Source organism: Taudactylus pleione, unplaced genomic scaffold (genome assembly GCF_031769625.1).
Source record: "Taudactylus pleione unplaced genomic scaffold, aTauple2 ptg000312l, whole genome shotgun sequence".
In the NCBI taxonomy this organism is placed as follows: Eukaryota; Metazoa; Chordata; class Amphibia; order Anura; family Myobatrachidae; genus Taudactylus; species Taudactylus pleione.
Genome location: NW_028284713.1, coordinates 2,523,015 through 2,549,975, shown reverse-complemented (window position 1 = coordinate 2,549,975; position 26,961 = coordinate 2,523,015). Strand labels below are relative to the sequence as shown.

At 44.6% G+C, this 26,961-nt stretch overlaps 1 protein-coding gene across 9 annotated transcripts in view; it reads right to left on the bottom strand.

Moving 5' to 3' along the window:
• The window catches only part of LOC148510717 (protocadherin-11 X-linked-like), a 1,446,380-nt gene that overhangs the window by 728,655 nt on the left and 690,764 nt on the right, over positions 1-26,961 (bottom strand). For all 9 annotated transcript variants that reach the window (XM_088442482.1, XM_088442485.1, XM_088442488.1 and 6 more), the window contains one exon: positions 19,006-19,077. In XM_088442482.1, coding sequence (XP_088298608.1) covers positions 19,006-19,077 — 72 coding nt within the window. The remainder of the gene's footprint in view (positions 1-19,005; positions 19,078-26,961) is intronic.

Here is a 26,961-nt window from a genome sequence, read left to right as displayed (position 1 = left end):
TATGCTGGCTGAGCTGTGGCTGATGTTACAGATGTATACACAGGACTGTGAGGTATTACAGATGTAAGATAGCAGTAATGGGTGTCTCTATGCTGGCTGTGCTGTGGCTGATGTTACTGATGTATACACAGGACTGTGAGGTATTACAGATGTGAGATAGCAGTAGTGGTGTCTCTATGCTGGCTGAGCTGTGGCTGATGTTACAGATGTATACACAGGACTGTGAGGTATTACAGATGTGAGATGGCAGTAGTGGGTGTCTCTATGCTGGCTGTGCTGTGGCTGATGTTACAGATGTATACACAGGACTATGAGGTATTACAGATGTGAGATAGCAGTAGTGGGTGTCTCTATGCTGGCTGAGCTGTGGCTGATGTTACAGATGTATACACAGGACTGTGAGGTATTACAGATGTGAGATGGCAGTAGTGGGTGTCTCTATGCTGGCTGTGCTGTGGCTGATGTTACAGATGTATACACAGGACTATGAGGTATTATAGATGTGAGAAAGCAGCAGTGGGTGTCTCTATGCTGGCTGAGCTGTGGCTGATGTTACAGATGTATACACAGGACTGTGAGGTATAACAGATGTGAGATAGCAGTAGTGGGTGTCTCTATGCTGGCTGAGCTGTGGCTGATGTTACAGATGTATACACAGGACTGTGAGGTATTACAGATGTAAGATAGCAGTAATGGGTGTCTCTATGCTGGCTGTGCTGTGGCTGATGTTACTGATGTATACACAGGACTGTGAGGTATTACAGATATGAGATAGCAGTTGTGGTGTCTCTATGCTGGCTGAGCTGTGGCTGATGTTACAGATGTATACACAGGACTGTGATGTATTACAGATGTGAGATAGCAGTAGTGGGTGTCTCTATGCTGGCTGAGCTGTGGCTGATGTTACAGATGTATACACAGGACTGTGAGGTATTACAGATGTGAGATAGCAGTAGTGGGTGTCTCTATGCTGGCTGAGCTGTGGCTGATGTTACAGATGTATACACAGGACTGTGAGGTATTACAGATGTGAGATAGCAGTAGTGGGGTCTCTATGCTAGCTGAGCTGTGGCTGATGTTACAGATGTGTACACAGGACTGTGAGGTATTACAGATGTGAGATAGCAGTAGTGGGGTCTCTATGCTGGCTGTGCTGTGACTGATGTTACAGATGTATACACAGGACTGTGAGGTATTACAGATGTGAGATAGCAGTAGTGGGTGTCTCTATGCTGGCTGAGCTGTGGCTGATGTTACAGATGTATACACAGGACTGTGAGGTATTACAGATGTGAGATAGCGGTAGTGGGTGTCTCTATGCTGGCTGAGCTGTGGCTGATGTTACAGATGTATACACAGGACTGTGAGGTATTACAGATGTAAGATAGCAGTAATGGGTGTCTCTATGCTGGCTGTGCTGTGGCTGATGTTACTGATGTATACACAGGACTGTGAGGTATTACAGATATGAGATAGCAGTAGTGGTGTCTCTATGCTGGCTGAGCTGTGGCTGATGTTACAGATGTATACACAGGACTGTGATGTATTACAGATGTGAGATAGCAGTAGTGGGTGTCTCTATGCTGGCTGAGCTGTGGCTGATGTTACAGATGTATACACAGGACTGTGAGGTATTACAGATGTGAGATAGCAGTAGTGGGTGTCTCTATGCTGGCTGAGCTGTGGCTGATGTTACAGATGTATACACAGGACTGTGAGGTATTACAGATGTGAGATAGCTGTAGTGGGTGTCTCTATGCTGGCTGTGCTGTGGCTGATATTACAGATGTATACACAGGACTGTGAGGTATTACAGATGTGAGATAGCAGTAGTGGGTGTCTCTATGCTGGCTGAGCTGTGGCTGATGTTACAGATGTGTACACAGGACTGTGAGGTATTACAGATATGAGATAGCAGTAGTGGTGTCTCTATGCTGGCTGAGCTGTGGCTGATGTTACAGATGTATACACAGGACTGTGAGGTATTACAGATGTGAGAAAGCAGTAGTGGGTGTCTCTATGCTGGCTGAGCTGTGGCTGATGTTACAGATGTATACACAGGACTGTGAGGTATTACAGATGTGAGATAGCAGTAGTGTGTGTCTCTATGCTGGCTGTGCTGTGGCTGATGTTACAGATGTATACACAGGACTGTGAGGTATTACAAATGTGAGATAGCAGTAGTGTGTTTCTCTATGCTGGCTGAGCTGTGGCTGATGTTATAGATGTATACACAGGACTGTGAGGTATTACAGATGTGAGATAGCAGTAGTGGGTGTCTCTATGCTGGCTGTGCTGTGGCTGATGTTATAGATGTATACACAGGACTGTGAGGTATTACAGATGTGAGATAGCAGTAGTGGGTGTCTCTATGCTGGCTGAGCTGTGGCTGATGTTACAGATGTATACACAGGACTGTGAGGTATTACAGATGTGAGATAGCAGTAGTGGGTGTCTCTATGCTGGCTGAGCTGTGGCTGATGTTACAGATGTATACACAGGACTGTGAGGTATTACAGATGTGAGATAGCAGTAGTGGGTGTCTCTATGCTGGCTGTGCTGTGGCTGATATTACAGATGTATACACAGGACTGTGAGGTATTACAGATGTGAGATAGCATTAGTGGGTGTCTCTATGCTGGCTGAGCTGTGGCTGATGTTACAGATGTGTACACAGGACTGTGAGGTATTACAGATGTGAGATAGCAGTAGTGGTGTCTCTATGCTGGCTGAGCTGTGGCTGATGTTACAGATGTATACACAGGACTGTGAGGTATTACAGATGTGAGATAGCAGTAGTGGGTGTCTCTATGCTGGCTGAGCTGTGGCTGATGTTACAGATGTATACACAGGACTGTGAGGTATTACAGATGTGAGATAGCAGTAGTGGGTGTCTCTATGCTGGCTGAGCTGTGGCTGATGTTACAGATGTATACACAGGACTGTGAGGTATTACAGATGTGAGATAGCAGTAGTGGGGTCTCTATGCTAGCTGAGCTGTGGCTGATGTTACAGATGTGTACACAGGACTGTGAGGTATTACAGATGTGAGATAGCAGTAGTGGGGTCTCTATGCTGGCTGTGCTGTGACTGATGTTACAGATGTATACACAGGACTGTGAGGTATTACAGATGTGAGATAGCAGTAGTGGGTGTCTCTATGCTGGCTGAGCTGTGGCTGATGTTACAGATGTATACACAGGACTGTGAGGTATTACAGATGTGAGATAGCGGTAGTGGGTGTCTCTATGCTGGCTGAGCTGTGGCTGATGTTACAGATGTATACACAGGACTGTGAGGTATTACAGATGTAAGATAGCAGTAATGGGTGTCTCTATGCTGGCTGTGCTGTGGCTGATGTTACTGATGTATACACAGGACTGTGAGGTATTACAGATATGAGATAGCAGTAGTGGTGTCTCTATGCTGGCTGAGCTGTGGCTGATGTTACAGATGTATACACAGGACTGTGATGTATTACAGATGTGAGATAGCAGTAGTGGGTGTCTCTATGCTGGCTGAGCTGTGGCTGATGTTACAGATGTATACACAGGACTGTGAGGTATTACAGATGTGAGATAGCAGTAGTGGGTGTCTCTATGCTGGCTGAGCTGTGGCTGATGTTACAGATGTATACACAGGACTGTGAGGTATTACAGATGTGAGATAGCTGTAGTGGGTGTCTCTATGCTGGCTGTGCTGTGGCTGATATTACAGATGTATACACAGGACTGTGAGGTATTACAGATGTGAGATAGCAGTAGTGGGTGTCTCTATGCTGGCTGAGCTGTGGCTGATGTTACAGATGTGTACACAGGACTGTGAGGTATTACAGATATGAGATAGCAGTAGTGGTGTCTCTATGCTGGCTGAGCTGTGGCTGATGTTACAGATGTATACACAGGACTGTGAGGTATTACAGATGTGAGAAAGCAGTAGTGGGTGTCTCTATGCTGGCTGAGCTGTGGCTGATGTTACAGATGTATACACAGGACTGTGAGGTATTACAGATGTGAGATAGCAGTAGTGTGTGTCTCTATGCTGGCTGTGCTGTGGCTGATGTTACAGATGTATACACAGGACTGTGAGGTATTACAAATGTGAGATAGCAGTAGTGTGTTTCTCTATGCTGGCTGAGCTGTGGCTGATGTTATAGATGTATACACAGGACTGTGAGGTATTACAGATGTGAGATAGCAGTAGTGGGTGTCTCTATGCTGGCTGTGCTGTGGCTGATGTTATAGATGTATACACAGGACTGTGAGGTATTACAGATGTGAGATAGCAGTAGTGGGTGTCTCTATGCTGGCTGAGCTGTGGCTGATGTTACAGATGTATACACAGGACTGTGAGGTATTACAGATGTGAGATAGCAGTAGTGGGTGTCTCTATGCTGGCTGAGCTGTGGCTGATGTTACAGATGTATACACAGGACTGTGAGGTATTACAGATGTGAGATAGCAGTAGTGGGTGTCTCTATGCTGGCTGTGCTGTGGCTGATATTACAGATGTATACACAGGACTGTGAGGTATTACAGATGTGAGATAGCAGTAGTGGGTGTCTCTATGCTGGCTGAGCTGTGGCTGATGTTACAGATGTGTACACAGGACTGTGAGGTATTACAGATGTGAGATAGCAGTAGTGGTGTCTCTATGCTGGCTGAGCTGTGGCTGATGTTACAGATGTATACACAGGACTGTGAGGTATTACAGATGTGAGAAAGCAGTAGTGGGTGTCTCTATGCTGGCTGAGCTGTGGCTGATGTTACAGATGTATACACAGGACTGTGAGGTATTACAGATGTGAGATAGCAGTAGTGTGTGTCTCTATGCTGGCTGTGCTGTGGCTGATGTTACAGATGTATACACAGGACTGTGAGGTATTACAAATGTGAGATAGCAGTAGTGTGTGTCTCTATGCTGGCTGAGCTGTGGCTGATGTTATAGATGTATACACAGGACTGTGAGGTATTACAGATGTGAGATAGCAGTAGTGGGTGTCTCTATGCTGGCTGTGCTGTGGCTGATGTTATAGATGTATACACAGGACTGTGAGGTATTACAGATGTGAGATAGCAGTAGTGGGTGTCTCTATGCTGGCTGAGCTGTGGCTGATGTTACAGATGTATACACAGGACTGTGAGGTATTACAGATGTGAGATAGCAGTAGTGGGTGTCTCTATGCTGGCTGAGCTGTGGCTGATGTTACAGATGTATACACAGGACTGTGAGGTATTACAGATGTGAGATAGCAGTAGTGGGTGTCTCTATGCTGGCTGTGCTGTGGCTGATGTTACAGATGTATACACAGGACTGTGAGGTATTACAGATGTGAGATAGCAGTAGTGGGTGTCTCTATGCTGGCTGAGCTGTGGCTGATGTTACAGATGTGTACACAGGACTGTGAGGTATTACAGATGTGAGATAGCAGTAGTGGGTGTCTCTATGCTGGCTGCGCTGTGGCTGATGTTACTGATGTGGCATCATATTCAAAAAGACTTGAGGCTGTAATTGCTGCCAAAGGTGCATCAACAAAGTATTGAGTAAAGTTTGTTAATACTTATGTACATGTGATTTCTTAGTTGTTGTTTTTTTTTATTAAATTTGCAAAAATCTCAAAAAACTTTTTACACTTTGTCATTATGGGGTATTGTGTGTAGAATTTTGAGGAAAAAACATGAATTTATTCCATTTTGGAATAAGGCTGTAACATAACAAAATGTGGAAAAAGTGAAGCGTTGGGAATACTTTCCGGATGCCACTGTATGCGAGTGTCGCAAAACCGTCCACGTAGGAGGCCATATTTCAGATGAGTAATCTGCACCTGCCGTAGGGTTGGTTAAAGTTTTGGTGGTCCAACCGATGGTGGCTTATAAATATGCACCAAGCGTAATTTCAGTACCGGATCAGACTCTGATCTGTATGTTCTATGAGGAAATGCAGAAAACTATAAGATACGGCCGCAGCATTACTGAAAATAATAACTTAGTCACATGACTGGTGTTTGGCCCTTCAGATCAACAAAAGTGCAGCTATGTTGCTGCCTATGTCTCACATGAAGCATCTAAAAAGTTAATTTCAATAGGAACTAATTAGCACCACCCATATTTTGCACTAATACCATACTTGCCAACTCTCCCTCATTGTCAGGGAGACTGCCTGAAATAGCAGCAATCTCCCTGACTCCCTGGAGAGTCTAGCAATCTCCCTGACTGCATCTTACCCCCACTATGAAGCTGTTATATAAAAACATTTGGATGCAAGTACATTTTATGACACGCCCCTCAGATGTAGCAGGACACGCCCAGACGGCAGTCTGTGCAGCTGACCAGGTGCTTCTGACCCGCCCCTTTTGCGCAACATCACCACATCATGTGCACGACATCATGACTTTGTGTGACAGGAGGCAGGGCCAACACTGGATGCATTTGTGCCGTGTTACGGCCCTGCCTGGACCTATCAGGACTGGCGACACTTGCAGCGCCATTTGTACCATCAGTTCTAACTTCGGGCCTGGGCAGCACTGGGCTCATCTGAGTGGCTCAGAAGTTACCTGGGCCATGACCTATTGCAACGTGGTGCCGCAAAATGATGTCACGCAGCAGTCTGCCCTACTGCCCGCACATTGCTCTGCAGTGAATAATGAGGCAGATAGATCAGCAATCAACTGGGACAATTCTGTGTTTTACAGATGATTTTCGATTGCCGATTCCGACCAAAAAGTGATGGGAATCAGTAAATTAGGTTGACAGACGTTTTGGATTTCACTGACCAATGGGGCTCTAGATTGCCAGTGTATGGAACCGATTAGCTGGTTGACCGTTGCTAGTGAAATGATGAGCCTTTCATGATGGTCAGATCCATTCTTTGGTGAAAGCTATCTGTAAATTGCCAGCACATATCAGCAATGTGAGTGCGTATCGGCAATGTGAGTACATATCAGCAATGTGAGTACATATCAGCAATGTGAGTACATATATTGGCAATGTGAGTACATATCAGCAATGTGAGTGCGTATCAGCAATGTGAGTACATATATTGGCAATGTGAGTACATATCAGCAATGTGAGTGCGTATCAGCAATGTGAGTGCGTATATATCGGCAATGTGAGTGTGTATCAGCAATGTGAGTACATATATTGGCAATGTGAGTACATATCAGCAATGTGAGTGCGTATCAGCAATGTGAGTGCATATATATCGGCAATGTGAGTGTATCAGCAATGTGAGTACATATATTGGCAATGTGAGTACATATCAGCAATGTGAGTGCGTATCAGCAATGTGAGTGCATATATATCGGCAATGTGAGTACATATCGGCAATGTGAGTACATATAGGCAATGTGAGTACATATAGGCAATGTGAGTGCGTATATTGGCAACGTGACAAAAATGAAAGGGCAAACTACTTTATTTTGTACATTTCTCATACAAATAACACATAAATAAAATCTATTTTTGTCATAGAGATAGAGGAGTGAAGGACTTCATTTTGACATAACATAAGGTCATCTTATACACATTCTGCAGCATATATCCTAACCCACTGCTCCGTGCTCCTTCCTCACTATCTACCCCTGTCTGTCTGCCTCTCTCCCCCCCCCCCCTTTAGAATGTAAGCTCTCACGAGCAGGGCCCTCATCAATCATGTGCTTCTCCTCCCTTACTTATAGTGTCATGTACTCCTAAGTCCCCAATTGGCACCTAACACCTGGTTGCTCATGTCCTGCTGCTTGTGTTATGCAGCTATGTGTATAACCCATGTCCTTGTCCTACATTGTATTGTATTACTATTACTGTTTTTCTTGTGTGCTCATTTATGTACTGTGTAAGGCGCTGCGGAACCTTTGTGTTGCCATATAAATAAAGGATAATAATAATAATAATAATAATAATAATGTGCGTATATATATTTGCAATGTGAGTACATATATTGGCAATGTGAGTGCGTATCAGCAATGTGAGTACCTATCGGCAATGTGAGTACATATATTGGCAATGTGAGTGCGTATCGGCAATGTAAGTACATATATTGGCAATGTGAGTGCGTATCGGCAATGTGAGTACATATATTGGCAATGTGAGTACTTATCAGCAATGTGAGTACATATATTGGCAATGTGAGTGTGTATCGGCAATGTGAGTACATATCAGCAATGTGAGTACATATATCGGCAACGTGAGTGCGTATCGGCAATGTGAGTACATATCAGCAATGTGAGTACATATATCTGCAATGTGAGTACCTATATTGGCAATGTGAGTGCGTATCGGCAATGTGAGTACATATATCTGCAATGTGAGTACCTATATTGGCAATGTGAGTGCGTATCGGCAATGTGAGTACATATATCGGCAATGTGAGTACCTATATTGGCAATGTGAGTACATATATTAGCAATGTGAGTACATATCAGCAATGTGAGTGCGTATCGGCAATGTGAGTACATATCGGCAATGTGAGTGCGTATCGGCAATGTGAGTGCGTATCGGCAATGTGAGTGCGTATCGGCAATGTGAGTGAGTACATTGGTGGATTGAAGAATCTTTAAAACAAGGGGGCAAAAATGCAGAATTGATAAATCATTTTTGCGATTGCTGATGTATGAGCCCCATTAGTCACTAAAGCAGCAGCTACTGCCAATGCTACCCACCACAACTACAGGGCCACCGAGAGCGGCCACGGGACCCAGGTACTGAGGATGAGGGTGCAGACTAAGAAAGAACAATCCCCATAGAAGTACTTACTGGGTCCCCAATCGCCCCCCCCCCCCCCCACCCAAAGAAAAAGAAATATAAAAGCTCTTTGTGAACAAATATTTTTCTACAATACTAAAAATGAATCAGTCATACTGTACAAATTCCACTTTGACAAAACAAAATCTCTGCTGTCAAATGTTCTGCATATAAATTTTCCACTGAAGAGTTTGTGTTGCGAGCACACAATGGCACAGCTCCGTGATTGCATGCTGATTAAACACTTCACAGAAAAAAAGTTTTAATTCTTTCAACTCACATTTTGTGTGATTATATATATATATATTTTTTTTTCTCTTAAAAGTCACCATGACCGATAAAGTAATCTGACATGTGTAATAATACCTTCAGGTGCCGAACAAGGAGTACTAATGATCCCTTATTTTACCTAGTTTTAAAATGCTGAGAGTGCTTTGACATTTCGGTGAAATTCTGTACCCGCTACATAAAAACAATCTGAAAAAAAAAATCTAATATTAAACTTTTTTTTTTTTTTTTTTTTAAAGGCTGACCATTCGGGCCGTTAAATAGGCCTTTCAGTGTTCGCACAAATGATAGTAATTATTTCTTCTGAAGTAAATAAAATCTTATGGAAGAATCCCAGCGCATTTCAAAAACTGCACTTTGGAAGGATATGAGATTGGTGAGCAATTCCCTTTGTCAAATGTATTTACTGCTAAAATATTGGACGGGTAATCTTGTTAGCCAGTGTTCTGAGATTAAAATTTTGTGATCCTTAAAAATATCAGCACAGGAAATGATTATGTTGCTCTATTATGCAGTCTGTGTTAAATGTTTGTTTTAGGAGAACGCACACACGGTTTATTCTATAATAAGGATTGTTTCGGATACTCCAAGACCGTTATTTACGCAGATAGAGCGATTGTTTGCTAGTGCGCATGCCCGAACGCTGCACTGCGCATGTGCAGTGATTGCATTGCGATTACGCACACAGAGAGTACTTACTCTCAAAGTGAGTGACAGGTAGTCAGCGTTTGTGGGTGGTAAAGGGGAGGGTGTAGAAAACCGCGAGCATGTCTGACCGTGTAAAAGCCGTTTTGCAGGTGGGCATAAATGAGTCATTGCGTTCTCCTGCGCAACATAAGAGCTTTCTGCATGTCAGGAGAGCAGTGGCGTAACTAGCGCTGGGCGCGCTGGCCACGGTACTGGGTCATCCTAGCTAGCCAGTGTAGTGTCGAGTGCAGTCAGAGCTACACATTTACTCAGGACTAGCGCTAGGCTTCCCTGCGCCGGTCCTGTGCTGCACAGCCACGTCCCTTCCCACCCCCTGAGCGCTTACCCTATAGCACCAGGCAAAGGGTGGGAAGCGTGCTCAGGCTAGTGCATTCACACACACATCACCCATGAGCTCCGTCTTCCGGCTCCTACGGTGGGTAATGGGAGAGCGGGCCAGCCAGGGAGGACTGTGGTGGTGCGGTGGGAGCAAGACCGGGGATTCAGGGAAGTGGTATTTTTTTTTCTTTTACTCGTGTGTTTGTCTATTGGGGGCACTGCATCGGGGGGGTCACACCCTCTACTGGGGACTACTACTAGAGGGGACTACTACTGGGGGCACTGCATCGGGAGGGGACCACTACTGGGGAGGGGGCTACTACTGGGGCCACTGAATAGCGAGGACCACTACAGGAGGCACTGTATAAGGGGTACTGGATAGGAGGGATCACTACTGGGGGCCTGCATATGGGGGACCACTACTGGGGGCACTGTATAAGGGGCACTACTGGGGGTGCTGCATAGGGGGACCACTACATGGGGCCTGCATAAGGGGGATCACTATTGGGTGCCTGCATAAGGGGGACCACTACTGAGGGTACTGTATAAGGGGCACTACTGGGGGCCTGCATATGGGGAACCACTACTGGGGGCACTGTATAAGGGGCACTACTGGGGGCTTGCATATGGGGAACCACTACTGGGGGCACTGTAGAAGGGGCACTACTGGGGGCCTGCATATGGGGAACCACTCCTGGGGGCACTGTATAAGGGGCACTACTGGGGGCTTGCATATGGGGAACCACTACTGGGGGCACTGTAGAAAGGGCACTACTGGGGGCCTGCATAAGGGGGACCACTACTGGGGGCACTGTATAAGGGGCACTACTGGGGGCTTGCATATGGGGAACCACTACTGGGGGCACTGTAGAAGGGGTACTACTGGGGGCCTGCATAAGGGGGACCACTACTGGGGGCCTGCATATGGGGAACCACTACTGGGGGCACTGTAGAAGGGGCACTACTGGGGGCCTGTATATGGGGAACCACTACGGGGGGCACTGTAGAAGGGGCACTACTGGGGGCCTGCATATGGGAAACCACTACTGGGGGCACTGTAGAAGGGGCACTACGGGGGGCCTGTATATGGGGAACCACTACTGGGGGCACTGTATAAGGGGCACTACTGGGGGCTTGCATATGGGGAACCACTACTGGGGGTACTGTAGAAGGGGCTCTACTGGGGGCCTGCATATGGGGAACCACTACTGGGGGCACTGGATAAGGGGCACTACTGGGGGCTTGCTTATGGGGAACCACTAATGGGGCACTGTAGAAGGGGCACTACTGGGGGCCTGCATATGGGGAACCACTAGCGGGGGCACTGTATAAGGGGCACTACTGGGGGCCTGCATATGGGAACCACTTCTGGGGGTACTGTATAGGGGGGTCTACTGAGGGCCTGCATAAGAGGGATCCCTACTGGGGACATTGCATCGGGGGACTGTATAAGGGGCACTGCATTAAGGTGCACAATGGAATGTTCAGAGTGACGAGATAGGGGTGTGTGTCATGTTGACACGCCCCATTTATAAGTGGCATGCCCCTTGTGACCACGCCAATTTTTTCCCTGCACGTGCACATAAGGGGGAAGGGGAGCTCCATTTTTACATTTGTCCTGGGCTCCATATACTGTACCCTAGTTACACCACTGCAGGAGAGCCACAGTGTTTGCGGCTGGTCAAATATGACTTTCATGCGTGACTGCCCGGTGTGGGTCGATGTTTACGCTGTTGAACGTCGTTGGACAAATATGAGAAGGCAGCGATGGGCGTCCCTATGCTCGGCTGTGCTTTTTAAGGCATTAGCATATTTAAGCAACTGCGATCCATGAGAGGATGCAGCTGCGATTACATTACCGCCCGTCTCTGAAACAGGCCCTAAATCCTTTATTTTATGATCACTTGCAAAGGTTTCTTATTGGGGTTCATCCCAATGAGTGTTATTTGGCTTAGTTAGTGATCAGTTATCGATTTCCATTAGGGAAAAGATAAAAAGACAATTACCTGGTGATGCAACGAGGCCAAATACTACTGCAGCACATAGTATTTCAGAGACAGGCACAGGGGCGACAAGAGGGGGGGAGGGGATATGGATTAGCTGTGCTAGGGTCTCTGTCATAACCACTCCCCCTTCCCCAGAGATGACGCAGTGAAGGACTCGGATGTGATACTTTGTGGCGGCGTGCAGAGTAGTAATGTATACAGTGAGGTGTTTTAGTCGCTACCCTCCCAGCAGCCGATATTCTGTATTCTATCATTTGATGAATCTCAACCATTCAGTGTTACTGGAGGCAAACAATTGTTTTTTCCAAATCACAATACATTTATCCTTGGATGGTGTATAAAGCGTCTGTGAGATTGCTCTTAGTGTTTGCAAAATGACAAACACATGTAGGTCCCGGAAAGAAGTCCTCAGATTCAACATATACTGTATGTAAGTGAGCACTGAGGACTTGGGTAGTGTCGTAACTTTTTTTTTTTTCAGTTCTGTTACTCTAAACAGCTCACGAAAACCCCTCTCCGGTCCTCCAGCCAGAGAGCGATGCTATCTTACCGTGAGAAAGTCTATTCTGCATTGTAGTTACTGACAGACATTACAAATGTTATTTACAGCATGCAGCGAGCTCTCACAGCCTAGGTCTCCAGGTATTTTTTATTACATCGGGTTTGTCTCTGATAATCTTCAAAATGTTCTTTCGGGAGTGAGTGAGGAAATGTCACTGCAACAAGACACCTGACACTTCCCCCTGTGTCTCCAGTCAGGGTATCAGAGGAGAAATCACAGTGCTGTTATCTGTACAGTAAGTCGGGAAGTAAATCCTGTACATTATTGCAAGTGACAGTGTGTTTGTGGTTCCTCGTGCCTGCAGCCACCGTCAGTGTACAGGGCAGAGAGCAGCCAATAGCAACAGGACCCTATTGCCCCAGATCACGATCATACCTCCCAACTTTCACACTCAGGACATTGTGAGGCAGAGTTGTCCCCCTCCGCACCTGTCTCAGGCTCCCGGCGGGCCCCTCCAACAAGCCCGGGCCAGGATAATCAGTACCCGTCCCCCACCTCTCAACCCCTCTGAATACTATATACTTACATACAAATACATAAATTGTCTTCCACTGAAACTCACTAGCTCCTCAAGGCTGACTTTCTGCCAGTCACTCCAACTTCAAACATGCACTCATAATATATTTCATCATCAAAGCCTACAGGCCCTCCTCCCGATTCTCCACTCTCCGCCCCTCCCTTGACCTGCCGTTCCCTCCCCAGTTCACCCCTTTATGCTGTAAGCAGGGTCGAATTAAAGGACACGTGCCTGGAGCTGAAAATGTTTAAGGGCCTATAATAGGAAGTACAGGAGCTGTGACCAGTGCCGTGTGGGTGTGACCAGTGCCGCGTGGGTGTGACCAGTGCCGCGTGGGCGTGACCAGTGCCGCGTGGGCGTGACCAGCCACTGTACCATCAGCCCCAATAGCTCACTAAGGGGCCAACTTATCAATGAGTTTTATCATACGCAACGCGTGCTAAAACCCGTTGCGTATGATAAATGGTGCTCCAGCCAATCAGCTCCCAACTGTCATTTTTCAAACAGATGACAGTTGGGAGCAGATTGGCTGGAGCACCATTATCATACGCAACGGGTTTTATCACTCATTGCATATGATAAAACTCGTTGATAAATAGGCCCCTACAGGGTAGGGTGTACTAACGCCTTGGAGAGAGATAAAGTGGAAAGAGATAAAGTACTAACCAATCAGCTCCAGTCATTTTTCAAATGCAGGGATCTATTTACTAAGCCTTGGCTAGCGATAAAGTGAACGGAGATAAAGTACCAGCCTAACATCTCCTAACTGCCATGTCACAGGCTATGTTTGAAAAATGACAGGAGCTGGTTGGCTGGTACTTTATCTCTCTCCAAGCCTTAGTACATATGTAAAAGTATGAAAATTACATAATTTTGTGAGGTAAATAGAAATACAATCTTAAAATACATATGATTTCGGGCTAAGCGCAGTTTGCCGGTTTATAATTCAGTGCTGTTTTTAAAGACAGTTACCTCACATCTACTGGACTTATCTCATGTCAAGCAACATTGTTACCCTGTATTTTCAATGTAGGACCCCGCAGACATACATTACACATTATATATATATAATTTTTTTTTCCATTCGGTATATACCAGGCTGTGAAGTACAAGCCTGACAGGCAGTTAGCTGGCTGAATATTTCTGAGGTCTGACTTAGGAACCTGATGCTAATCCGGACTCCTGAGACAGACTCGTGCGCTCTCTTTATTTGATGATGTAAGTAATTATTCTGCCGTAAAATCACTGCGGGCTCAGCGCAGAGAGTTCAGTTCTGGGATGGAGAGGGAATATTACAGCGATAATGGAAGTAGAACAATGCATTAACCCTTCGCTGGGTATCTGACCTGGAATCACTTCCAGCTAAAATGAATTATGTTTGTTTTTCAGGACATAGAAAACCTGTTCTCAGTAACAGTAACACCAGAATAAATGAAGCCACCCCTTATACTTACTGTACATACAAACTGGCTGGAAGTAAGAGCTTTAGGTCACACAGTGTAACCGGAACCTCACCCTCTGTGCTATTATGTGTCCCGGGTTGTATAAGTAAACAAGCCAATGCCTCCCACATGATCAGCATTCTTCTCTCCTTAAATACTCTGTGCTGCTGTGGGTGCACCAAGAATCTGTAGTTTCTTTCCTAACCATAACTGAAATGAGCACACCTTATCATGATGTAATCTTCGTAATTAATAATAATGAATTTCTATTATGCTGAAATTATTTTATATATAAGCTGCTAGGCTTTAGACATTTTAAAACAACACAGATAATCACATGTGTATGTAATAAACAATGACGGGAGATCAAAACACGTATGGCTGCCAGACACACAATGATTGTGCTACACACACAAAGACACACACTCATAGCTCTCAGCCTGCCGTGTGAAGGCAGAGAGTGGAGAAGGAGGGGGTGTATGTTACAGTGATAACAGAGCTCAGAAGGATGTTCCGAAGCCTCTCCGCTCAATACAGTAAATCATGGGCCACGAGACTGTGGTTGCTGGTAGTCACACCACAATGTAGAACACCTGTAAAGTTATCAATCATTCATAGCAATTTGGAGGAAGATGTCAAGGATTTAATGAGATTGCAGTATCAACCAATCAGCTCCTACCTGTCAGTTTTCAAACAATGCCTTACATGACAGTTAGGAGCTGATTGGTTGTATGTGACATACAGTGCAACATGGAAGGAGATGCACTAAGTCTTTGGGAGTGATAAAGTGGGGCATGATAAAGTACCAACCAATCAGCTCCTAACTTTTATGTTACAGGCAGTGATTGAAAAATGACAGTTAGGAGCTGATTGTTTGGTACTTTATCTCTCTACACTATCACTCTCCGCAACATTGTAATTTTCCCACATGTCATTCTGCATGTTACATTTAAGCAACAGAGTGAACTAGATCACCAATGATTTTAACTTCTTAGCATTTTATCAGCCTGTTCTGTAACCTTTACCTGCAATGTGAGACAATGACAACCTTCTGACATCATATTGTGATAATGTACTGTATTATATAGTTTGAAAAATCTAGCAGTTAGTTGGGTGACAGTTTCAAGATTTATAATGATAAAAGGAAACAAAAAGATACTTTCTCCAGCATAATGGGATAAATTAGTTATGAGAAACTAAATCTCTTCACCCGGCATGCGAGCAATGCTACATAAATAACTAAATGAATACATCTATATGAATGTGTATGTATAACTCTACAGCACAGTAAAACCAGTAGGATTGATAGGAATGCACTTTACCTAGATAACCAGTGGTCGTGTTGAAACCAATACAAACAAACAAAATACCTTTGTATATTTCATTTCTATTGGCTGAACACACAACAGAATCCGCGAGACACTGTAACAACTTGTACCCAAGAGGTAGATAATTCTCTTAGTCTAGCACAGTAATTTCAGGACCATGATAATAAAACAAGCTCTCCCAAGATAAACTGTCCGCAGACCACAGCATGGCTAATGAAAGATTCTCAATAACCAAACATAAGTCAAACAAGAGCTCGCAGCTAATTTAGCTTTGTGCTGCCAGAAGGCGCTAATCAGTTATGCTGCTTCTTGATTACCGTTCTTTTTTGTCCATCGATAGAGCAAATTATATCTTGTTCAATCAAACAAACATTCGCAGAGAAAATTTTCTTTTCAGGCTTTGCATTATGGGAGCAGGGAAAAGGCAGAACCGGGGGGAGAATCCCGGCCGTCTGCAAGGGACAGCGAGAGGAGATACTGAGACATCGGTGGATGTGTTATCCTAAAGGAGAATGTATTTATGTACATTATACATGAATATACATTTATCATCCCTAGAATGTTCTTCCTCCTCGCAGGAGTACACATACACTGTACAATATACTGCATTTGCCTGGACTTTAAAATGACTTCCCATGAGGTGTGGGCTGGGCAGGTGTGCTCGGCAATGAAGCTCTCTCTGTAGCAGTGGATGGGAGCAAGATGCTGGTCAAACCCAATATAAATGCTGTGAGATCTCAGTAGGTGCCCCCGATGCTGCAGAGACCAAGCACTGTGATCATACATATATTGTATAGCCGGCATGTTTAGTCTGGATATAAGAGCGTACTGTACAGAAGCATGCTGTAGGCCAGGCTGGGCGTGGGACATTCACAGAAGGTTCGGACTGTACTTTTTCTGGCTCCAACATCCAAAATATTGTTGCTTCCTTGACTATTAGTGGAAACTACAGATGTGTCCTTTTACATCTTTGCTGCAGTATCGCTAAAAAGCCCCTCTCGGAGTAAGAGGTCCCATGAGACTTTACTAGCGCTGGATGTCTTTTTTGCTGAAAATAGCTATGTATTATGACTAGGACGCACCAGCAGACTATGGCCCTCATGCAGAGCCGGACGCTCTGAGCAGAGCGCTCGCTCTGAATGAGGGCAATCCTCCATAAAAATGGAGCGTCCTCCTGGACGCTCGTATAAGCTGTGGGTCACCACCCACAGCACATACGAGCGTGCAGGATGATGGTGACCATCGCGACCATCGCCAGTGCGACCAGAAGCCTGTGGTCGGGTTTTTCGACCACAAGCCCTGGAGTGATTTTGGCTCTATCAGAGCCAAAATCACTCCCACTGACATCACTAGTGATGTCAGTGGGCCGGCTTCTGACGGTAGGCGTTCCCTTGGGAACGCCCCCGTCTGGGAGGCACACCCCCGGCACGCCCAACAAAGGGGGCATGCTGTCAATCAACATCGACAGCACGCCCCCTTTGATCAGACACAAGGAGCGAAGGAAAGTCCTACGCTCGTCGCGTCTCGCGCATGCGCACGACGGAGCTCCCTCCGTTGTGTGCATGCTCAGTGCACACCATCGACCCACTTGCGAGCGGACAGCCGCTCGCGAGTGGGTCTGAATCAGGCCCTATGCTGGTTAATTTGAGATGCAAAACTTGTAGATCTGTGTGTGACAGAGTCTCTGAAACTACATACAAAGTGCTACAGTGTAATGGCTGCAACTTTTTCCATTACAAGTTCCGTTGTGGTGCAGAGACACTCTCAGGAGCACACAGATATACAGGTGTCACATATCACATTATATAGATTCAGGTGCACACAGATATACAGATGTCACATATCACATTATATAGATTCAGGTGCACACAGATATACAGGTGTCACATATCACATTACTCAGTGCAGTCTCCTATATACAGACTCAGGAGCACACAGATATACAGGTGTCACATATCACATTACTCAGTGCAGTCTCCTATATACAGACTCAGGAGCACACAGATATACAGGTGTCACATATCACATTACTCAGCGCAGTTTCCCATATACAGACTCAGGAGCACACAGATATACAGGTGTCACATATCACATTACTCAGCGCAGTCTCCCATATACAGACTCAGGAGCACACAGATATACAGGTGTCACATATCACATTACTCAGCGCAGTCTCCCATATACAGACTCAGGAGCACACAGATATACAGGTGTCACATATCACATTACTCAGTGCAGTCTCCCATATACAGACTCAGGAGCACACAGATATACAGGTGTCACATATCACATTACTCAGCGCAGTCTCCCATATACAGACTCAGGAGCACACAGATATACAGGTGTCACATATCACATTACTCAGCACAGTCTCCCATATACAGACTCAGGAGCACACAGATATACAGGTGTCACATATCACATTACTCAGCGTAGTCTCCCATATACAGACTCAGGAGCACACAGATATACAGGTGTCTCCTATCACATTACTCAGCGCAGTCTCCTATATACAGACTCAGGAGCACACAGATATACAGGTGTCACATATCACATTACTCAGCGCAGTCTGCTGGTGCTTCCTAATCGCATCGCATTGTGACTTAGACGCGCTTCGGAATAAGAACAAAAAAAGACGCCCAATACTAGCAGAGTCTCACTCGTGCCAGGCAAGTCGAGCTGCGTGGCGTATTGAGGCTAGATGTATGAAGACACATCTGTATATTCCTCAGCAAATCAGAGGGTCAGCTCGCCGACCACTTCCATATAATGCCGCAATGGTTTACCGCCATGCTGTATAGTGATGCGTTGCTGCTATTAAATATGCAAAGCTGGTGGTATAACACAGAGAAGGAATGCATTGCTGACGTGCGCTCTTGATGAGGGAATGGATTTCCCCTGGCTATCATGGGAAGACATGTGAATACTAGGCAGGCATTGCAGATACTAGAGGGTAGCTGTAACTCTGTATGGAAGAAGGGAATTAGAACATTCATAGGACAATAACGTATTTTTTTAACAAACAGTACTAAAATCGGCTTAATGAAGGTGGAGATCTACTATATCCGTAAAACCATAATGTGCAGTTGGATATTTACCGGTGGTTGAATCCAGGTCTCCAGATTTGATTCTTTCAGTGGGGATTGAAGTTTTCCAGCGTCTTTTCCATGCTAAAAAGAAAATAAAAATGAATCATTAGGTGGCTAAAATATGCATAAAAGAGCCATAAAATGGGTAACAGCATTTTAAATAAAGACCTAGGCCTGCTATAGGAGTAGCCTGCAGAACTGGCATGCAGAGCAGGTTTTCTAAGGTTGCCACAATTTTGCTCTATTCTACATACAGTATAACGCTTTCGCACATTTTGTTGATGTTTATTCAGCAATTTACATAGACTGTCAATTCTGCAAAATGTGGATTTTTGCTGGGCGGAATGGTACTATGATGAATGGTGAGTTAAAAGTGAACCTCGAAGACTGTAAAGCCAAAACTGTTGCACCTCTATGAAAGTGGTGGGGGGTGTTCCGTCATGAAACGGTGCTGTGATTTCTCTTGTACTGTATGTAGAATTTACCAAATAGCACCAACATCGGCCACAGTGCTGAACGTATGATTCACACATATTTTACCAATGACAAAGTAACTTCCGGCCAGTCATTTATCAGTATTAAGTGACATTCTTACGTGTGGACACTATGGGGGCCCATTTATCAACGAGTTTTATCATACGCAGCGAGTTGTAAAACATGACAGTTGGGAGCTGATTGGCTGGAGCACCATTTTCATACGCAACGAGTTTCATGATTCGTTGTGTATGATAAAACTCGTTGATAAATCTGCCTCTATATTTGCAGTTCAAATACTACATATTGGGATAATTAGTATTAGATGATATTAATAATCAGACTCTCTTTCCTCTTTGAACCTTATTGAAAGAGCTTTTCAGGCTCCTCAGTGTAAGAAAAGCGATTTTCCTGCATTACGGGCTACATATGAGTACGCAGTCTCCCTGGCTGGTGAGCAGAGCGAGGGCTCATTAGGGAAAGTTGTCGATGATAACATTTACTGACAGGAGAATGCTAGTAATGAATTGCAGTTCCCTCCCACAGCAAATGTGTTGGAGACGCCTCTAGAGTATTGGGGCTTTGAAATTAATGATTATTCCACCAGCAGAATAAGAAAGTTAATACTGCGTCCTACACTTAGAGGGTAACACACTATTACCAACTGATAAAACAATCTCTGGAGTATTATATTGCAACAAGAAATGCACACTTCATTAACGCTAGTTCCATCAATTGATTAAATGTGTGTTCATCATTTTATGTTTCACAGGCTGTCTCCAGTCACTAGAAAGCATTAAAGTGCCAACTCAGGAAGATCAAATTATGTGGTCTGTCTGAGAGGACGGGTTTCTAAGGATGTGGCTGTCAGGTTATAGGAGATAAAAACAAACTGAGAAAGTATAATTTCCATGGGTGTAAAACTCTCAGACTTTTGCTACTAGTTACCACACTGTTAAACTACATATTGATACATACTCCACTATGATGTAGAATAATACAGCTTTGTCAGTATATGTAGATGTACAGTAGGTAATAAAAAATTGTTTCCATTACTTACATCTGGGTTAGGAATGAAATACTGACGGCTTAAAAGCCATCGGTTCAAATCCCGACACATCAAAATCCTGACGCCGGCTGGTAAGTATATTTAACCCTCCCCTCTCCCTCCCCTAACCCTCCCTTGGGGGTGCCCAACTCTAGGACTCTGGGGGTAGTGCCTAACCCTAACCCCCCCTCCCCACACCCTAAACCTAACCCTCCCAGGAGGGTGCCTAACACATTCCACTAGCCTGAACCTAACCCACCTGGGGGGTCGCCTGACCCCGTCCCCCCGGAGGTGCCTAAACCTAACCCTCCCCCTCGCAGTTAGCAGCTCTAAAACGCCCGGCTATCCTACGTTTGGTATGCCGGCCGTCTGGATTTCGGCGTGAAGCTAATGACAGGCGTTGATATTTAGACGCCTATTTTTAGTCCCATGCTGGGCTTTCAGTGTCGGCATGTCGACCGCCGGCATCTTTACTACATCCTGATAGACAGATATGAGATAGATAAAACTTGTTGTTGCATATGATAAATGGTGCTACCGCCAATCAGCTCCCAACTGTCATTTTTCAAACAGATGACAGTTGGGAGCTGATTGGCTGGAGCACCGTTATCATACGCAACAAGTTGTATCACTCGTTGTGAATGATAAGACTCGTTGATAAATGATGCTGATAGATAGATAGATAGATAGATAGATAGATAGATAGATAGATAGACAGACAGATAGTTCAATGTCACCTTAATACAGATAACAGCTCTACGTAAGTATAGGTATTACATCAAGGTTACATTTACATAATGTATGGAGTGGGAAGACAGCTAAAAGCGGTTTAATGTTTTCATATATCTCACTGAGAGCCTATAATACGTTTTACATGTGTCATTTTAATAATAAATTCTTCTGTGCTTAAGACTCCTCAGTGCTGCTTGGTCAGCTCTTTCCCATAAGTCGTTGGGCAGGGATAGCGTCAGCATAATTATCCCGGCTGCTTTGCTGGGGATCCCAGGCTGGATGGCTTAGAAGATTTTTCTCTACAAACTTGACTACAAAATGATTATTCAAATATTCTATAAGATCTTCTGCATATTCCTGTTCCCTAGGAAATAACACTCATTTTATCTCACACGGAATCTAATGGTGGGACGGGGAATGTTACATCAAGTCTTTATCAAAGGATAAGCCAGGCTGTATTTACTACGAGTTGCAAAATTTATCAACAGCCTTCCAGGAAAGAGACGGGAGATATTCTATTTATGTCCGAGCATGGAAAGCGGATGTTTTATGTGCGACTCTGCATCAGGCACAGAGTGAGTGACAGGTTGACAGACTTGATCTTCTAGAATACATTGTGTGGATTCATACATATTGGTAGCAGCCAGTGATAGAACCGTAAATAAAACAACTACAGATGCCATTATTTTGTATCTGTATTTGATTCCATCAGGTAGTGTTTCAGGGCACTGTTCTATAGGAATAAAAGCTCCAGGTATCTGCAATGTGTGCACATCTAAAAAGATCAGTTATGGGGTTTAAAGGAGCTCTGATCGGAATGGGTATGAAATATCCAGACAGCGGCATACCAAAGGTTAAACATCCGACACGGGCTCGTAAGTATATTAACCCCCCCTCTCCCTACCCTAACCATAACCATCCCTTAGTGGTGCCTAACCCTAACCCTCCTACCTGGAGCCTAACCCTAACCCTTTCAGAGGGGGGTGCCTAAACCTAATTTCCCCCAGGGGGTTCCTTAACGGGGCAGCTGGATATGGCAGAGCTGTACCAGCAAGATTTAAATGTTGGATTCCGCCAGACAAAATACCTGGAAAATACACGATAATAGATGCAAATGATTGATGCATTTGATACACTTCACCATTAGAGATTTTACATTGTGCTGTTAAGTAAGGTAGATTTTATTATAAAAAAAGTCACTTTAAATATGACTTTTCTCTTATAACATCTTTTGCTGCTAAAGTTGAAAGAAATAGAATTTTAAGGTAATTTAACCTAATTGATAACATGGTACAAAGGGCCTGATTCTGACCCGCTCGCCAGCGGGTCGATGGTGGGGCACTGCGCAAGCCACGGAGCGAGAGAGAAAATCTCTCGCTCTGTGGCTCGCTACAAACGGGGCGGCTGTTGATGTTGATTGACAGCTCGCCCCGTTTTGTAGGCATTGGACAAATGAAGGCGTTCCTGAAGGAATGCCTGCCGTTTGTGGGCGGCCCTCCTAACATCACGAGTGATATCAGTAGTGAGCTTCTGGCGATATTAGAGCCGGAAGCTCACTGGGGCTTGCGGAAGAAGAGACCCTACCACAAGGGTCTAATCGCGACCATCACCTGGCCGCTTGCAAAAGCTGTGGGTGGTCACCCACAGCTTAGCGAGCGGGCAGGAGGCTGGGTTTTTCAAAACAAAGCGGCCGCCCTGATTCAGAGCGAGCGCTCGCTTTTTGTGAGTGGCTCTGAATCAGGCCCATAGTGTTCATACTAGCACCCTGCGCCTGTTAAAAACTGTACAGTTACTCCTTCCTGCCAGGGGTGGCGCTCTCTGCTCTGGTCATTCTAGCACATAAACTGCTGATTCTCAGCAGTTTGTTGCATCAGCTGAGTGTGTTTGGAAGCACCTGAGCAGAGAGAGACACCCTGGGCAGAACAGAGGTACTGCATAGGCTGTCAAAGGTGCAGGGTGCTAGAATGAAAACTAGTACATGAAAGTCTATTCCCAAATTACTGATGGATGCCGTAGAGTAGCGAACAAAAAACAAAACATTTCTTCAGATGACCTAGTCAGGTTTATTCTACGCATGTATACACAATGACTTCTTATGCCATCAAAGCAAAACACAGTTTATATTATATGAAGCACAAGCTTCCATGGATCGTATTTTATTGTATTCCCTGTGAAGGAATTGATAGGCAAACTGTGACTGTTATTTGTTTTAATTATATAACAATAACTTACGTTAAAGATGTTTTGTATGTGGATAATTTTTTTGTGTTCTTATACCTAATTTAGCTCTTTAATTTTTCATGGTAACTGTATTATGACAACAAAATCCATTTAGGAAATAAATGTATCATCGTAACTGCTCTCCACAGCAGAGTTTCCATCCCAACCAGGAGTCATTAGTTTTTCATGATAATAAATGTAATGGTTATTGCAGCACTGATCACAGCTAACAAACAAACTGCCATTTCCTCTGGTTACAGACCTGTATTTACAATGCAAGAGGACACAGCATAGACCGTCAGAATTGGCGCAGCAAGCAGGACAGTGTGACGTGACTGAATTGTTAAAATGACTGCTCCTTATAAAGGTACTTTGCAATGTTTAAGAACATAGGATTGCATAATTGTTTTGCAACTTGCTCCTGGCAGCAGTTTCACCAATGAATAGCAGCTGTCTAGCAAACTGTAACACCAACACTTATAATAGCAGCAAACGTTTGCACTGACGGGTACCACCCCGGCAGTCTTATAGCGTATACGCCCAGCAGTGTTACTGCGCATTCAAAACCTTCACAACAGTTCAGTAATGAGGCTGAAGAGGACCAGAACAAGACAAGTGCTACCAAGCTTTACTGTAAACTTATAAATAAAATGTAAAAAATACTTGGAAAAATTTTTTTTTGGGATGATTAGTATCAGAGTCATGACAGGTGAGCCGCAGGCTATGAAAACAATATAGATAATGCCATACCACCTACTAAAAGGACAACAAAAGGTGTTTCCCCTGGTACCACTACCAGTCATGAAATACTGAATCACAGAATTAAATTTCTCCATATATCACCCTCATGGTTATAATGGTAAATGACCTAAGCAAACAAATTACGGGCCACGGTCTTGTCTACAGTGTGGATATATAAGTTTAATGATAAGAAAATATTTGAGAGAGATGGAGAGAACTCAGCTTGTCAGCCATTCACCACAATTGTTTCTTATGTAACCTAGAAGCACCGATGTGAGGCTCGTGACCAGAAGTGGACTGTACCTCAGATATTAACGCAGAGGAAGAGCTCGTGATCAGTAGATGACTGTACCTCAGAGATGATAGTAGATGTGGGGCTGGTGGCCAGAAGAGGATTGTACCTTTAGAGATGAGCGTAGGTTCTGGGGCTGGTGACTGGTAGAGGACAGTTCCTCAGAGATGGGAGTAGATGTGAAGCTGTTGACCAGTAAAGGACTGTACCTCAGAGAAACATATATATGTAGGACTGGTGATTAGTATAGGACTATATCTCAGAGATCAGCATAGATGTAGTGCTAGTGATGAGTAGTGGACTGTACCTCAGAGATCAATGAGAAGGTAAGGGCTGGTGACTATTAGATGACTGCAGCTAAGAAATCAGCACATATGAGGGGCTAGTGACCAGTAGAGAACTGTACCTCAAAAAATTAACAAGATGATGAGTTTTTGGTGACCAGTAAAGGACTGTACCTCAGAGATAAGCATAGATGTAGGACTGGTGATTAGTATAGGATTGTATCTCAGAAATCAGCATAGATGTAGTACTGGTGATGAGTATAGGACTGTATCTCAGAGCTCAGCATAGATGTAGGGCTAGTGACCAGTAATGTACTGTACCTCAGCGATGACTAAGATGATAAGGGTTTGTTGACCAGTAGGAGACTGTAGCTGAGAGATCAGCACATATGAGGGGCTAATGACCAGTAGTAGACTGTACCGCAGAGATGAATGAGAAGGTGAGGGCCTGGTGACTATTAGATGACTGTAGCTAAGAAATCAGCACATATGAGGGGCTAGTGACCCGTAGAGAACTATTCCTAAGAAATGAACAAGATGATGAGTTTTTGGTGACCAGTAAAGGACTGTACCACCATAAATTGGTAGATTATGGGTTGGTGACCAGTAAAGGACTGTACCTGAGAGATGAGCACAGATGTAGGACTGTATCTCAGAGATCAGAGCAGATGAGGGGCTGGAGACAAGTAAAGAACTGTAGCTAAGAGATCAGCACATATGACCAGTAGATGAATGAGAAGATGAGTGAGATGAATGAGGAGATGAGGAGATGAGGGTTTGGTGACCAGTAAAGAACTGTAACACCAGAAATTAGTACAGATTAGTGGTTGGTGATCAGAAAAGGACTGCACCACAGGTATGACTGAAGATGAGGGGCCCATGACTAAAAGATGGCTGTACATCAGAGGTGTGTGAATATAATGGGTTGGTAACCAGTAGAGGACAGTACCTCAGGTAGGAGTGAAGATGAGAGGCTGGTGACTAGAAGAGGACTCTACCTCAAAGGTGAGCATGTGGGGCTAGTGACCAGTAGATAGCTATACCTCAGAGATGAGCACAGATGAGGGGCTGGTGACCAGTAGAGGACTTTACCTCAGATAACAGTAGAGCACTTTACCTCAGATATCAGTACAGATGAGGGGCTGGTGACCAGTAGAGCACGTTACCTCAGATTTCAGCACAGATGAGGTGCTGGTGACCAGTAAAGGACTGTTCCTCAGATACCAGTAGAGCACTTTACCTCAGATATCAGTACAGATGAGGGGCTGGTGACCAGTAGAGCACATTACCTCTGATTTCAGCACAGATGAGGGGCTGGAGACCAGTAAAGGACTGTTCCTCAGATACCAGTAGAGCACTTTACCTCAGATATCAGTACAGATGAGGGGCTGGTGACCAATAGAGCACTTTACCTCAGATTTCAGCACAGATGAGGGGCTGGTGACCAGTAAAGGACTGTTCCTCAGATACCGGTAGAGCACTTTACCTCAGATATCAGTACAGATGAGGGGCTGGTGACCAATAGAGCACTTTACCTCAGATTTCAGCACAGATGAGGGGCTGGTGACCAGTAAAGGACTGTTCCTCAGATACCGGTAGAGCACTTTACCTCAGATATCAGTACAGATGATGGGCTGATGACCAGTAGAGAAGTTCACCTCAGATACCAGTAGAGCACTTTATCGCAGATATCAGTACAGATGAGGGGCTGGTGACCAGTAGAGCACTTTACCTCAGATATCAGCACAGATGAGGGGCTGGTGACCAGTAAAGGACTGTTCCTCAGAGATCAGGGCAGATAAGGGGTTGGTGACCAGTAGAGGGCTGTACTTCAGAGATTAGGGCCTTGTTACCAGTAGAAGGCTGTAGCTCAGAGATCAGGGTAGATAAAGGGCTGGTTGAAGACTACACCCAATAGATCAGTCCTCGGTTCTGTTTTCCTAAATGTTTTCATAAGTAATATTACTTTTGGTCTGCAAAGTGTGGATTTTTCCAAATGACACAAAAATATTTAACAGAGCTGATACCACAGAAAGTGTAAGCAAATAAATATTAATTTATAATCCAAAGAATAAACCATTGAATCTTAAATGTAATATATCAAAAGAATGAGGGTAACATAGAAATTAAGAGGAAAAGTGAAAGGTGAAAGTGTGACAGCTCCATGGACTAGT